Genomic DNA, 17,308 nt, shown 5'->3' on the forward strand with positions numbered 1-17,308 from the left:
CATAAGTAGAAAATTAATGGACATTCAAACTCATAAGTAGAAAATTAATGGACATTCAAACTCAAGGGTAGAAAATTAATGGACATTCAAACTCATAAGTAGAAAATTAATGGACATTCAAACTCAAGGGTAGAAAATTAATGGACATTCAAACTCATAAGTAGAAAATTAATGGACATTCAAACTCATAAGTAGAAAACTAATGGACATCCAACTCATAAGTAGAAAACTAATGGACATTCAAACTCATTGGTAGAAAATTAATGGACATTCAAACTCAAGGGTAGAAAATTAATGGACATTCAAACTCATAAGTAGAAAACTAATGGACATTCAAACTCATAAGTAGAAAACTAATGGACATTCAAACTCATAAGTAGAAAATTAATGGACATTCAAACTCATAAGTAGAAAATTAATGGACATTCAAACTCAAGGGTAGAAAATTAATGGACATTCAAACTCATAAGTAGAAAATTAATGGACATTCAAACTCATAAGTAGAAAATTAATGGACATTCAAACTCATAAGTAGAAAACTAATGGACATTCAAACTCATAAGTAGAAAACTAATGGACATTCAAACTCATAAGTAGAAAACTAATGGACATTCAAACTCAAGGGTAGAAAATTAATGGACATTCAAACTCATAAGTAGAAAACTAATGGACATTCAAACTCATAAGTAGAAAATTAATGGACAATGCATTGGCTAAAAAAGAAATGCAAACAGTCAAACAACTAAAGAGCAACACGAAACCCATCAAAAACCGAGGTAGATCTCAGGTGTTCTAGAAGGTTACACAGATCCTGCTTCACATGTGACACCCGTCGTGCTCATGTTAGTACATATATGGTGATAAGTCTTCTTCGGTAGGTGACATTCGGGAGAAAGGGGATGGGATTGTATTAACGACATTGGAACATATCCGTTGTCATTTGTGAAACAGATATTCTATAAAAGTCAACCAACTCGAGATGGTTTCCGTAAAATTTACGAAGGGTCTATTTCAACTTCAGTACTTGGAAATCTTGGTTTAAAAGCTTTCTTGTGAGCGCAACCCTCTATCAATGAAATCATGATAGGAAATACAAGTCCCGAAATATCGGATCAACTTGGAGATGTATACTCCGTATGCAGGCGCTGCTGAAAGTTGCTACCAAGAAATGTAAAGTTCGCAATTGGGAAGCTGCACGTTTTGTTTTCAACCGACCATCATTGTAAATTTCTAGATGTATTCAAGATATAAGGCAGACTTAATTGTATCTGTTGTAAACTTTATCTAAAGTCGATTGGATAGATGAGTTCAACATTGTCAACAATTTTATTTTGTGAGAGACGTACATCATCTAAATAGCAGGAAATAAAGTTAAAGTATGCTGCTAACTTCTGTCCTTTTTCCTAAGAAGTTCCTGTATGAAGTCATATGAATAATTGAACAAGTTGGCAAGACGAGGACACTACAACTTAAGGGAATCAATTTTAAAATGCACTCCTATTCATGCTTATTAAATTAAAATTTCACTACAACTCATGTTTATTAAATTAAAGATGCACTACAACTCATGAACATTAGAGTAAAATACACTACAACGTATATGTGAACATGGTGAATTAGATTTAAAATACACGTAAACTCATGTGAACCAGATTTAAAATACTCTATAACTCAAGGGAATATATTCAAAAATACACTACAACTCATGTTGATTACTTTTAGAACACATGACAACTTCAGGGGATTAAATCTAAAATTACACTACAACTTAAGGGGATTAAATTCTAAAATACAACTTATGTGAAAATAGTGAACTAGATTTAAAATGCACTTCAACTCGTGTGTATTAAAATTAATATACATTACAACTTCTGTGGATTAAATTTACACTTCGCCCACAATTCGTGTGGATTACATTTAAAATACACCACAACTCGTGTGGATTACATTTACATTATCCCACAACTTGTGTGAATTACATTTACACTACCCCACAACTCGTGTGGATTACATTTAAAATACACCACAACTCGTGTGGATTCAATTTAAATACACTACAAGCTCATGTTGGTTCATTCATTTCCACCTGTCCATATTGTGATTCCAAGTAAAAAGTATGATCAATTCAATATTATGAACATGATGAATATGCAATCTAGTTGTTTAAATGAATTATAACCAATACAAAAAAATAATATTTATTTTATGCAAACCCTTGACTAACATGCACAAGGCAGTACACATAATGTTGAAAAACATTAAATCATTGGAAATAAGTCATCAAAATTTTATTGATTGTGTTTATGAACTTACTATAGTCAATTTCAGGAAATGGAAATAAAAAAAAAACGGTTAACTTTCTGGGGATCACTTTCTATGTACTGAGTGGTACGGATGAGCATCTTGAATCGTTCAAACTTCATAATAAATGTACGAATCTGAAACTGCTAAAAAAAGATGTTATTATTCACCAAAGATGTGATTAAAAAATAGTTATAACTACGGTAGTAAACATGGTAAATGCAGCTGGTAATTGTCAAATATATCTAAACTCCATGATATAGCGTAATACATTATGAACATAGGTATTATTTTTGTTAAAAATATATAAAACGTTAGTATTTTTAAATACACACGTATTTTGAAATATATATACGTATATATGAAAATTGAGGGCTACTGGATGTCAAAGCTGCTCACCCTTACCACAAAAAACAAGAGTATTAATGTACCCAGTTCGACTGTAGTTTGTTATGTCATGGCCTTTATTGGCCGTCTATACAGTATGTGTTTTTCTCAGTGTTGAAGGCTGCACGGTTGCATATAATTGATTATATCCACTTTGATAGATAGTTGTCTCATTTGCAATCAAACCACATCTCCTTTTTTATATTTACTGTCCATTCAGTCCAGTGTGTGTTGTCATGTTGTTCTGTAAATTATGGTCAGCCATGAATGTATGTCCACAGACTTTACATTTATAAGGTTAACCATCAGTATGTTTTCTCATGTGCGTAGTTAAGATGCTTCTTTGATTGAACACTTTACAGCAAATATCACATTTATAAGGTTTATCACCAGTATGTTTTCTCATGTGTGTAGTTAAGCTGGTCCTTTGATTGAACACTTGACAGCAAATATCACATTCGTAAGGTTTATCACCAGTATGTGTTCTCATGTGTGTAGTTAAGATGCTTCTTTGATTGAACACTTTATAGCAAATATCACATTCATAAGGTTTATCACCAGTATGTGTTCTCATATGTGAAGTTAAAGTGCCACTTTGATTGAACCCTTTACAGCAAATATCACATTCATAAGGTTTATCACCAGTATGTTTTCCCATGTGTCTAGTTAAGCTGCTTCTTTGACTGAATCCATTACCGCAAACATCACATTTATAAGGTTTATCGCCAGTATGTATTTGTATGTGTTTATCAAAGTTTCCTTTGTGATTAAAAACTTTAAAACATGCATCACATTTATAAGGTTTATCACCAGTATGTATCCTCATGTGTGCAGTTAGGTTGTCTCTACCTCGAAAATCTTTACCACATACATCACATTCATGAGGTTTCTTTCCAGTATGTGTTCTCTTGATGTGAAACTTTAAACCATCACTCAAACTATATCCTTTACCACATACATCACATTTAAAAGGTTTATTTTTTCCATTATGTGTTTCTATGTGTTTAATTAAGTTTGCTTTATGAATAAACCCTTTACAACATATATCACATTTATAAGGTTTATCAGCGGTGTGTATTTTTATGTGTTGTAATAAATAAGGTTGCCGACTAAAGGTTTTATTACACACACCACATATAAATGGTCTATCCGATGTTTGTGTTCTCACTTTTCCGTGCAGCTGGGCATTTATTGAATCACTATCTGCTGTGATATCTCCAGCAAATTTAAAAGGTTGAATCCCTGTATGTGTTATCATTTGTGCCTCTAGATCTGATTTACAACTCCAATCTTCATCATACAAAGTTTGTTCCACAATTTGACATCTTGTTTGGTCCTGCAGTGCATGGTAATTAGACTCATCCAGGGAGATAATCACAGAGCTTTTAACTTCGTTATTAGACATAGTTTCTAATACTCTAATGTAGTTCGTTGTTTATCTGTCTGATAATGAATATCCCTATTTCTTCTGTATGTAGTCCATCTAAGAAATGATTTACTTTAATATTATATAGTCAGAAAAAGGGAGACAATCATGGAAATACTTATGGACACAGGTATTGTTTGTAAGCTGAAAATATATAAATATGTATTTATTTACTTTATCATTTACCAACAGTCACAACCTATAATTATCATTGGTACTTAGGGACAGGAATTTGTTTTTTAGCCTTCCTGCCCTTTTTCCTAAATTCTGTATTATTTTGGTTTTCTATCAATTCCAATTAATTTCGTATTTTTCTGATTTATATATGAACATAAATATATTAGAAACACTTGTATTTTCTATTTACTATCAATTCCAAGTTAACTATCCACAGCGGTCACTGATATATATATATATATATATACAAATAGAGACTCTTTGAAGAAATCCAAAAAATAACGAACTTTGGAAAAAAGGGGGTGGTCTTAAAAAAATTATCCTGTCCGGAAGTACCTCATCTTCGCTAGTCAAGGGTTACGATCCACTCCTCTCCTCTCCACCCTTGGCAGATTAAGCCAACATTTGTGATTATAATGTTGCGCCATCTACCAGTAGATAAATACCACGCCCATTTCGATATCATCATTTTTGACCAATGACAGCACTAGAACACTCGTCATGAAAAGGTGTAAAATGATTGTGTATCTAGTGTTTACAAATGTAACGAAGCAGGAACTGAAAATTCTATTTCATTGCCTATTGACGTCATACAAATGTAATAGGTATGGATTATTGCACTTTTCAGTATTAAATCATTTCAGGCTGTTAATTTATTTGCTTTATTATATTTCATGTCTATTTGCTTTATTTATTTACGTAATATATATTGAGCAAGACTCACATTTGAGTTCCTCTATTTATTTGACATTTGTGATAATTTTGCAATGTTATTTCTTTTTGCTAAAGGAACTTATCTAAAAAGTATAATCATAAATAAAGATTAAAAAAAAAGATTAAAAAAAAGTGTACTGTGTTGTACATTACGAATAGGTTTCGGATACGATTTTAGGTAGGAGTTTTGTCTAAAGGTAATTAGTTGTTTTGATGTGTTAAATATATGAATTGGATATGTATTTACTTTCTTTACTTTCTTTACTTTAATTTAAAATTGTTATTTGTTTTACTGCTTTGAGTATTATTCAAAAGTGCCTTTAACTATACCACCACACATTGTATTTAGAACCACTCCCCTCACACAATTACCTTTCCTTTGTGGCATCAGACATTATCTATTGTGACATAAAAAAAAAATTACGGGAACCTTTGTGATGGCCAGTTATGACAGGGTAATGGGTTTTTTTCTGAGTCAGAATTTTTTTTTCACGCTGAGCACTAACAAATTTATTTAGTTTTTCAACGCTTTCAATCAAATTATTTTTTCAAAATTAAGCACTATAAGGTGTGAGGGAAATCTGCCTTCAGACTAATTTTTTTTGTCATCCGCATTGACCAGAATATTTTTTTTTATCAAATTGGGGATCGTAATATTTTATTAGGAAAAAACCATAATCACCCCCACCCACCCCTTTGAAGTTAAATGGTCGTTCACTTTCTTGTTTCTATTTTGTGCTTTCATTATACCATGTTTATTTTATTTCTTGAACACTAGTAGATGCGACACACCTATAGTTCTTAGGAACACACTACACGATGTTTGTCCCAATTTCATAATGTTTATACAGAACAGTCTTGAACCATGATATACATGATATATATCATTATAAAATAAGCTTATTACATTTACACATTCAATAGTGATTATATGAATAATAAAAGTATATCTATATGTAAGATTGCTGCTCACAATGAAGCTATTAAACCAAGTTTTCCAAGTTTTCCAATGACAACGTATGTGTTCCAATTATCGTACCTTCAATCCTGTCCCCTTTCCCCGAATATGATCCTCGATATGACCTAACGAATTAGACTTATTACTGGGGTTTTACTAACATTATCAACACAACAGGTACACATGTGGAGCAGGATCTATTACCCTTCCGGAGCACCTGAGATCACCAACATTTTTTGTCAGTTTGTCTTTTTCTGTTTTGGCCATGGCGTTGTCTACTTTTGTTTGACTTTAAGAGTTTGAATGTTGCTCCTTTGGTATCCTTTGCCACTCTTTTAACATATGTAACAAAATTCTAAAAAAAAAATTAAATGATTTGTATACAAATCTTGGTTTATCGGTCAACGGTATAACTTAAAAAAGTTATTAGTTATTTACCATTGTTAACAAAATGTTAACTTTATCTATAACTCGTCATGGTGTAAACTATAGAATAAATATCAAGTGAATATTTTCAAGGATGATGAAAAAAGGAGTGGAAACTGGTTATTTGATGGAATTTTCCAAGTTCAAGGACCATAACTCTGCACTAAATCATCAGATCGGAAAAAATTCAAACTTGATCTGTAACTTGTCATGATAATACTATATACCAATTATCAAATCAATATCCTCAAGCGCGATGAAAAAAAGAGCTGAAAACTGAATATTTTAGTGAATTTACTATAGGTCCATATGGACCATAACTCTCGACAAAATCATCAGAACGGGACAAAATTCGAACTTGATCTGTAACTTGTCATGATAAAAATATAAACTAATAGCAAATCAATATCTTTGAGAACGAAGAAAAAAAGTGTGAAAAACTGATTTGCCGGAATGAGATAAACAGACAAACAGACGGACCGATTGCAAACATAAAGTCCCCTTCGACTTCGTCGGTAGGGGACTAAAAACTGTAATAAATAATTCTGGAAATTCGTTATCACGAATTTAATCTGTTATAAAAAATTAATTAATTCGTGATCACGATTTAAATTCGTGATTTCGAATTAAATAATTATATATACTGATATATTTACTAGTGTCAAGCTATCCAGCAATTCTCATCCTGCAATTCTCTTTATAAAAAGCTATTCTGCAATTTGTCATCCTGCAATATCGTTTGGAAAACTACATAATTTAATTTTTTTTTTTAAATCATAGTTTTTGACTTTTTTGTCCGAAAACAAGATTTATATAGAAAATCAAAGATTTTTATATCCCATTACCAAAATTCTAACTTTAGTTTGCAGATTTCTAACCCAAATTTACGGTTTTGTAATAAGCATTTACAATATAAAAAAATCATGATTACGATTCAAACAAAGTATTATCTGTCAAGTCCAGGGTGTGATTCGTATTTACAATTGTTTAACTCACATTTGCAATTTTTAAAACTCATATTAACGACTAAAAAAATAGAATTTTGATGTAAAATATTTTTTTTCATGGTATACCGATAATACAACTTCTATTTGAAACTTTATAACTCATATTTCCGACCCATTGCCTCGGCAGTTCTGTTTGGCTAGGGATTATAACCTCCGCTCTCATAAATAGCTATTGGACTGTACTACAACGGGAGGGGGGAGAATTTTTGGGGTAAGCATTCTTAAAGCCGAAAATTTCGTCCGAAACATGGAAATAAAGCCAAATTTGATAAAATACGCATTACGGACACCCACTTTCCGACCCATTATCCCGGTAGTTCTTTATGGCTATAGATTATAGACGCTGTCCTAATGAATAGCTATTGGATAGTACTACAACCTGAAGATATAGAATTTCAGGGGTAAGCATTATTAAAGGCCGAAAATTTCGTCCGTAACACGGAAAAAACGTCAAATTTGATAAAATACTCATTGGGGTCACCCACTTTCCAACCAATTGCTTCGGCAGTTCTGTATGGCTAGGGATTATAGACTCTGCTCTCATAAATAGCTATTGGATAGTACTACTACAGGAGGGTAAAGAATTTCTGGGGTAAGCATTCTTAAAGGCCAAAAATTTCGTCCGAAACATGGAAATAAAGCCAAATTCGATAAAATACGCATTGGGGACACCTACTTTTCGACCCATTGTCTCGGTAGTTCTTTAAGGCTAGGGATTATAGAAGATGTTCTTATGAATAGCTATTGGATAGTACTACAACCTGATGGTAAAGTTTTTCTGGGATATGCATTCTTAAAGGCCGAGAATTTCGTCCGAAACATGGAAATAAAGCCAAATTCGATAAAATACATTGGGGACACCCACTTTCCGACCCATTGTCTCGGCAGTTCTTTATGGCTACAGATTATAGACGTTTTCATAATGAATAGCTATTGGATAGTACTACAACCTGAAGATATAGAATTTCTGGGGTAAGCATTATTAAAGGCCGAAAATTTCGTCCGTAACACGGCAAATAAGTCAAATTTGATAAAATACTCATTGGGGTCACCCACTTTCCAACCAATTGCCTCGGCAGTTCTGTATGGCTAGGGATTATAGACTCTGCTCTCATAAATAGCTATTGGATAGTACTACTACAGGAGGGTAATGAATTTCTGGGGTAAGCATTCTTAAAGGCCAAAAATTTCGTCCGAAACATGGAAATAAAGCATAATTCGATAAAATACGCATTGGGGACACCTTCTCTTCGACCCATTGTCTCGGTAGTTCTTTAAGGCTAGGGATTAATGACGATGTTCTTATGAATAGCTATTGGATAGTACTACAACCTGATGGTAAAGAATTTCTGGGATATGCATTCTCAAAGGCCGAGAATTTCGTCCGAAACATGGAAATAAAGCCAAATTCGATAAAATACACATTGGGGACACCCACTTTCCGACCCATTGTCTCGGCAGTTCTTTATGGCTACAGATTATAGACGTTGTCATAATGAATAGCTATTGGATAGTACTACAACCTGAGGGTATAGAAGGTATACAATTTCTGAGGTTAGCATTATGAAAGGCCGAACATTTCGTCCGTAACACGGAAAAAAAGTCAAATTTAATAAATACTCATTGGAGTCACCCACTTTCCAACCCATTGCCTCGGCAGTTCTGTATGGCTAGGAAGTTATAGACGCTGTCCTAATGAATAGCTATTGGATAGTACTACAACCTGAAGATATAGAATTTCTGGGGTAAGCATTATTAAAGGCCGAAAATTTCGTCCGTAACACGGAAATAAAATGCTCCGCAGGGTGCAGCTTGATACGACCGCAGAGGTCGAACCCTGTACAGTTGGGGCAAGTATGGACACAACATTCAAGCTTGATACAGCTTTGCATTTGGATTGTGATTAAATATTTGACACAGCATAGGTTTCTGACACAGAATGAATGTGGTCTAAGAACTTAAAAATTTTAAATTAGACATTCACCTATTATGGTCTAATATCCAAAATCTAAATACATGGTTAGATTCAGCATATCAAAGAACCCCAAGAATTCAATTTTTGATGAAATCAAACAAAGTTTAATTTTGGACCCTTTTGACCTCAATGTGGACAAAGTTGATAACGGGGCCCAAAAATCAAAAATCTAAATACATGGTTAGATTCAGCATATCAAAGAACCCCATATATTCAATTTTTGTTGAAATCAAACAAAGTTTAATTTTGGACCCCGATTTGGACCAACTTGAAAACTGGGCCCATAATCAAAAATCTAAATACATGTTTAGATTCAGCATATCAAAGAACCCTAAGAATTCAATTTTTGTTAAAATCAAACTAAGTTTTATTTTGGACCCTTCGGACCTTAATGTACACCAATTTGAAAACGGAACCAAAAATTAAGAATCTAAATACACGGTTAGATTCGGCATATCAAAGAACCCAAATAATTCAATTTTTGATGAAATCAAACAAAGTTTAATTTTGGACCCTTTGGACCTCAATGTGGACCAATTTAAAAACGGGGCCCAAAATCCAAAAGCTAAATACACGGTTAGATTCAGCATATTAAAGAACCCCAAGAATTCAAGAATAAAACCCCATTGAAATTGGTCAAGAAATAAGCAATACTGTGCAATTAAATATTTCTTGCTATTGCGCAATACTGTACAATTGACAATTTCTTGCTATTGCGCAATATTGTGCTATTGGATATTTCTTGCTATTGCGCAATACTGTGCAATTGAAGATTTCTTGCTATTGCGCAATACTGTGCAATTGAAGATTTCTTGCTATTGTGCAATACTGTGCAATTGAAAATTTCTTGCTATTGCACAATACTAATTATATAATAATTTACACATCCTGTTTGGTGTGTATCTCCTACCATATCATTATTATTTGCTTTTAAATATAAATCAGAAATAACCAACTCAAAATGGAAAATTTTAAAAGAAAAAAAAACGGAAAAAAAAAAAAAAATCCCCCCCCAAATTTTTTGAACCCCCTTATGATTTATCAACCCCAAACTTAATCCTCACCTTCCCTTTGTGGTATGGTACCTTGCAGTACAATTTCAGAGAGATCCATACACTTGAACACAAGTTATTGTCTGGAAACTAGAAAAATGTGTTTTTTGGCCCCTTTTTGGCCCCAAATTCCTTAACGTTTAGGGCAATTACCCCCAAACTCAAACCCAGCTTTCCCTTTATGATATGGAACCTTGTAGTACAATTTCAGAAAGATCCATACACTTACACACAAGTTATTGTCCTGAAACTAGAAAAATGCTTGTTTTTTGCCCCTTTTTGGCCCCTAATTCCTAAAATATTGAGACAATTACCCCCATCATCAATCCCAGCCTTCCCTTTGTGGTATGGTACCTTGCAGTACAATTTCAGAGAGATCCATACACTTGAACACAAGTTATTGTCTGGAAACTAGAAAAATGCTTATTTTTTGCCCTTTTTAGGCCCCCAATTCCTAAACGTTTCGGCAATTACCCCCAAACTCAATTCCAGCTTTCCCTTTGTGATAAGGAACCTTGTAGTACAATTTCAGAAAGATCCATATACTAACACACAAGTTATTGTCATGAAACTAGAAAAATGCTTGTTTTTTGCCCCTTTTTTGGCCCCTAATTCCTATAATTTTGAGGCAATTACCCCCAAAATCAATCCCAGCATTCCTTTTGTGATATGGAACCTTGTGGTACAATGTCAGAGAGATCCATACACTAACACACAAGTTATGTCTGGAAGTTACAAAAATGCTTATTTTTGGCCCCTTTTTGGCCCCTAATTCCTTTACTGTTGGTACCATAACCCCCAAAATCAATCCCAACCTTCCTTTTGTGGTATTGAACCTTGTGGTAAAATTTCATAGAGATCCATTCACTTAAACTAAAGTTAGAGTGCGAAAACCAATGTGTCTTCGGACGACGCCGGACGACGCCAGACGACGACGACGACGACGACGACGCCAACGTTATACCAATATACGACCACAAAATTTTTTTTGCGGTCGTATAAAAAGTCAAATTTGATAAAATACTCATTGGGGTCACCCACTTTCCAACCCATTGCCTCGGCAGTTCTGTATGGCTAGGGATTATAAACTCTGCTCTCATAATTAGCTATTGGATAGTACTACTACAGGAGGGTAAAGAATTTCTGGGGTATGCATTCTTAAAGGCCGAGAATTTCGTCCGAAACATGGAAATAAAGCCAAATTCGATAAAATACGCATTTGGGACACCCACTTTCCGACCCATTGTCTCGATAGTTCTTTAAGGCTAGGGATTATAGACGTTGTCTTAATGAATAGCTATTGGATAGTACTACAACCTGAGGGTATAGAAGGTATACAATTTCTGAGGTTAGCATTATGAAAGGCCGAAAATCTCGTCCGTAACACGAAAAAAAGTCATATTTAATAAATACTCATTGGAGTCACATACTTTCCAACCCATTGCCTCGGCAGTTCTGTATGGCTAGGGATTATAGACTCTGCTCTCATAAATAGCTATTGGATAGTTCTACAACCTGAGGGTAAAGAATTTCTAGGGTAAGCATTCTTAAAGGCTGAAAAATTCGTCCGTAACACGGAAAAAAGTCAAATTTGATAAAATACTCGTTGGAGTCATCCACTTTCCAACCCATTGCCTCGGCAGTTCTGTATGGCTAGGGATTGTAGACTCTGCTCTCATAAATAGCTATTGGATAGTACTACAACCTGAGGGTATAAAATTTCTGGGGTAAGCATTATTTAAGGCTGAAAAATTCGTCCGGAACACGGAAAAAAGTCAAATTTTATAAAATACTCAATGGGGTCATCCACTTTCCAACCCATTGCCTCGGCAGTTCTGTATGGCTAGGGATTATAGACTCTGTTCTCATAAATAGCTATTGGATAGTTTTACAACCTGAGGGTAAAGAATTACGGGGGAAAGCATTCTTAAAGGCCGAAAATTTCGTCCGAAACATGTAAAATAAAGCATTATCCAATTAAATACGCATTGGGGACACCCACTTTCCGACCCATTGTTTCGGTAGGTCTTTATGGCTAGGGATTATAGAAGTTGTCCTAATGAATAGCTATTGGATAGTACTACAACCTGAGGGTATAGAAACCCAATGAGTATTTTATCAAATTTGACTTTATTCCGTGTTACGGACGAAATTTTCGGTCTTTAAGAATGCTTACCCCAGCTAAAATTCTTTACCTTCACGTTGTAGTACTGTCCAATGGCTATTCATTAGGGCAGCGTCTATAATCCCTAGTCACAAATAACTACTGCGACAATGGGTAGGAAAGTGGGTGTCCCCATGCGTATTTTATCGAATTCGGCTTTATTTCCATGTTTTGGACGAAATTTTTGGCCTTTAAGAATGCTTACCCCAGAAATTCTTTATCCTCCTGCTGTAGTACTATCCAATCTATACTATTAAACGAGAAGACCTCATTTTGTGTGTCGCTTCTCTTCCTTGCGCGATAAATTTATCATCATGCCTCTGTGTCCTATAGGTACTATGCATAGTCGCATTTGTCATCCATTCTTATGATTATTCAGTTTGGGTTATTTTGGGAGAAAAACGAAAACAAAGGCGTCCGGATATTGTTTCCGTAATCAGACCGACTTTTAAGTCATACAAGACTTCCGGTTTTAAACTTATACATAATTTTCAAAAGTACTCGGGGACAGGACAATTACTTTCGCGTTTATCTGCATGTATACTATGATTTTACTACTATAATATATAGAGTCTCTCTATATAATATAGCAGTGATCGCCGTGGAGAAGAAACTTGGAATTGATAGGTAATAGCAAATACACTTTATTTATAATATACATATGTTCATAGCATACAGAAACGCGAACTGAATAATGGAATTTAACAGAAAAAAAAACCGGACATTGGAAAAAAGGGAGAGGGCTTAACAAATTGTCCTGTCTCCAAGTACCTATGACTTTTGATACCTTTTCTGAAATTCTCCAGACATAAAATCTTTTACAAAAATTCATCCTACAACAGTTTACATTTAAGAATGCTTACCCAAAAAATTATTTACCCTCCTACTGTAGTACTGTCCAATAGCTATTCATTAGGGCAGCGTCTATAATCCCTAGCCATAAAGAACTACCGCGACAATGGGTGGGAAAGTGGGTGTCCCCAATGCGTATTTTATCGAATTTGGCTTTATTTCCATGTTTCGGACGAAATTTTTGGCCTTTAAGAATGCTTACCCAGAAATTCTTTACCCTCCTGCTGTAGTACTATTCAATAGCTATTTGTTAGAGTAGAGTCTATAATCCCTAGCCATACAGAACTGCCGAGGCAATGGGTTGGAAAGCGGGTGACCCAGTTTCAAATAGAAGTTGTATTGTCGGTATACCATAAAAATGTATTTTAAATCAAAATCCTATAGCTTTAGTTGTTAATATGAGTTTTGAAAATCGCAAATGTGGGTTAAACATGCGTTTATACGACTCACATCCCGGACTTAACAGATAATACTTTGTTTGAATCGTCATCATGATATTACAAAACCGTAAATATGAGTTAAAAATCTGTAAACTAAAGTTAGAATTTTGTTAATGGGATATAAAAATCTTTGAAAAATAAAATTGTCGCTCAAGTAGTTTTCCAAACGCAATTGCAGGATAACGGATTGCAGGATAGCTTTTTATAAAGAGAATTGCAGGATGAGAATTGCCAGGGCGGGTCCAGGTAAGGGCGTAATAGGCGTACGCCTCCTTTTCAAAAAAAAAAAACGTTATCTGCTTATATTGTATTGAATATGGCAATTTTTCATATTCATTAACTAAACACACTCTCTGATTCCTTTTTATACTGATTCCCCCATCCGATGGGTGACTTGGACACCTTTTTTAATCAACCAAAGCGGTCAGTAAATCTATACATGAAATGGTTGTTTTGTGTGACATGCACTTCCCCAATGGCCATTCTACATCTACCCGGGGGATACTCGTTATATATATGATACCGGGTATGCTCCGACAAACGGGGTTGCATTTTCAGCTAAATTGTCTGAAATGGGGTTATGTTTTTTTCGCCTTGCATTGGAAGGGGTTAGATTTGACTATCTAGAACGGGGTATTATAAATACAATGTTACACTATTGTTTCCGATAAGAGTGAATTTTTGGTACCATTAAAACGTTTAAACCCGCTGCAACTGTTTGCACCTGTCCTAAGTCAGGAATCTGATGTTCAGTAGTTGTCGTTTGTTGATATGGCTCATAAATGTTTCTCGTTTCTTATATAGATTAGACCGTTGGTTTTCTCGTTTGAATGGTTTTACACTAGTAGTTTTGGGGCCTGTTATAGCTTGCTGTTCGGTGTGAGCCAAGGCTCCGTGTTGAAGATCGTACTTTGACCTATAATGGTTTACTTTTATAAATTGTGACTTGGATGGAGAGTTGTCTCATTGGCACTCATACCACATCTTTTTATATCTACTAAATTGAAAACAACGTTCAAACCTATGATTGTGTTGGATAAAAACCGCAATTTTTATACGTGTGCATGCAAAACAAATTTCTTTGTAAAGGGGTCTAAATACAGCACAAACAACATTTTCCAAAAGACCAAAACAGTGAAAAGGTGTGTTTTAACAAAAGGGGTATATATAAAATTAAAATAGAGAATGGAAATGGGGAATATGTCAAAGAGACAACAACCCGACCATAGAGTTATAAATATATATCAAAAGTTCAGAAAAAGCTATTGTTAAAGATTTATTTTTTTTATTTTTCATGCCCATTTCATATAACCTTTTAGCTGAATTTACAACTTCTTCCAAAGATTTGATATCCACATGTTAATCAATACATAATTTGAATGATCCGAAGGCAGACTGTTTTCACCAATTTGTCTATCATGGAGTCTGTTATAATACTTCATAATTTGATGCTAAATTGTTGAAATCCAGGAGCTTCTGACTTTCCCCATGGACCCTATACCAGGGCAACCGGAATTACGCCTCCCGTTCATAAAATCCTGACCTAGGACTATTGAAATTTAAAGTAACGCCCTATACCCTAGAATTTGGAATTTATCGTTATTGGTGTACTGCTGTTAAGATCCATCCAATCATTTTAATATACCATAGACAATTAATGGAGAGAATTCGGCATATAAAATATCAAACCCTGACACTTTAATTATAAAATATAAATGCTCCAAGTCAGGAACCGTTACATTAGTGCATTTCACAATTATTTTAAGTTTTTTAGCCAAAAAAAGGTAAAAAAAAAAACATTGCATTCTACGCCCCTTCTTTCAAATATCATGGAAACGCCCCTGATTGCTGGATAGCTTGACATTCGTGATATATTTGGGATGTCCTAATTGAGCTTAATTCCGAGGTATCTGTATGTCATTTTTACATAAGAAACATATATGATTTAACATGTTTAAGCACTTAATAAAGCCTAAGGTGTACACTAAATCAAACAAGTAATTCATAAGATCATATGAAATGATTTTTAAGAGCGGTAGGTTGTAACTTGAGACTTATTAGTTGGTCCGATTTGTCTCCGGGCCGAAATCACGCATTTGTCTGTACGCCGGCGGAGTAAATGGTGTGGTGTAAATACGGCCATGTTATCCAAAAATGTATGATTAACATTAAAAAATTACTTGTTCAACACGTTATTATCAAACGAACGTACTTCTATGCATAAAATATAAATATAAAATCACAAATATCCATGAATAAAACAAACCTTCTTTGTCATGTGTTTCTTTGTTGACAATGTATACGTTAAAGGGCGATAAACAATTTTAAAATTGCCTATGGAGCACCTGGTAAACAATATTGTTTCCTTTACTTAACTAAAGTTACAATTCATTGCTCTTGATACAAACAATATTAGACTGAGTACGTGCGCCAGATTTGAAAATATTACATACGTCAGAATATGCAATGTACTAATCATAATAAACAGTGAACAACTATTGAAAACTCAACAATGAATTTAATTACTGCTTATCATCAACCAACAAATAACTATATAATATGAGGAAGGCGCTACCTTGTATGCCAGCTTACCAAGACTATGTCCTACATATTGATTGATTGTTGGTTTGCTTAACGTCCAGTGGCAAATATTTTATGCATGTTCAGGACGAATGTCCTACATATAGTTTTTGTCTAAAATAAAATAATAAGTTCAAATGGAAAATGTTAAGAGAACGATCATTGAACTTCCAAAGGCAGGATGGAGTATGTTTTTTTTTCTTCAAAAATATTCTGATTCCCAAATTGATGAAAAAAAAAATTCTAATCAAGCAGAGGACAAAAAAAATATTCTGAATCCAGATTATTCCCAAACCTTCTAGTGTTAATTTTTGACCAAATAATTTTGATTGATAGTGTTGTAGCCCTTTGCGTGAAACTCAAACAAAAAATTTATACCCCCACGCGCCCTTTTGAAGCTAAATAGTTGCACCCTTATTGTCCGTATTGTTTTCTGCTGAAAATAAATTTATTGTTGATTAATCTAAATGACAATGCTTAAATTCATTATCTTGTTCCATTTTCAAATCCATTTTTCTTTCTTTGCAAATTTTACAAAATTTAAAACAATAAGACATTTGTTTAATTTCAAAACTATGAATACTGTTATACAATCCATAACTTTATTAAATTAATTTTTTGTTGATTTTCATGAAAAGGTGGAGGATTTGGAATATCTTTTTCATCAATATCTAAAAGTTGTAGCTGGTTTTTTTTATTTAGTATTACAAACAACGCTTTCTGTTTGTTGAATTATTTTTACTTTCTAAATTAGCTGGATGTTCATATTGTATTCCCAGTTTCCTGCATCTCATATATATGTGATCAGCAAGAGGATCATTCTGATTGTTAAAAGAAGAGTTTGAATTT

At 33.9% G+C, this 17,308-nt stretch overlaps 1 protein-coding gene across 2 annotated transcripts; it reads right to left on the reverse strand.

The window, feature by feature from the left end:
* Positions 1-1,527: 1,527 nt before the first annotated feature.
* Positions 1,528-16,183, reverse strand: LOC127721274 (zinc finger protein OZF-like). 2 transcript variants are annotated; one of them, XM_052227956.1, is made up of 2 exons: positions 16,146-16,183; positions 1,528-4,258 (listed from the first exon to the last, which is right to left on the reverse strand). In XM_052227956.1, the coding sequence occupies exon 2, from the start codon at positions 4,091-4,093 to the stop codon at positions 2,987-2,989; it is 1,107 nt and encodes a 368-aa protein (XP_052083916.1). In that variant the 5' UTR covers positions 4,094-4,258; positions 16,146-16,183; the 3' UTR covers positions 1,528-2,986. The 2 variants fall into 2 exon arrangements, with proteins under 2 accessions (XP_052083916.1, XP_052083917.1); XM_052227957.1 differs by having other exon boundaries at positions 1,528-4,171; positions 16,146-16,177.
* Between the last annotated feature and the right edge of the window lie 1,125 nt (positions 16,184-17,308).

This window comes from Mytilus californianus, unplaced genomic scaffold (assembly GCF_021869535.1).
Source record: "Mytilus californianus isolate M0D057914Y unplaced genomic scaffold, xbMytCali1.0.p SCAF_12, whole genome shotgun sequence".
In the NCBI taxonomy this organism is placed as follows: Eukaryota; Metazoa; Mollusca; class Bivalvia; order Mytilida; family Mytilidae; genus Mytilus; species Mytilus californianus.

Bases quoted from the DNA above. Each gene is read 5' to 3' on its own strand.
- LOC127721274 (XM_052227956.1), bottom strand. From the start codon at position 4,093: ATGTCTAATAACGAAGTTAAAAGCTCTGTGATTATCTCCCTGGATGAG.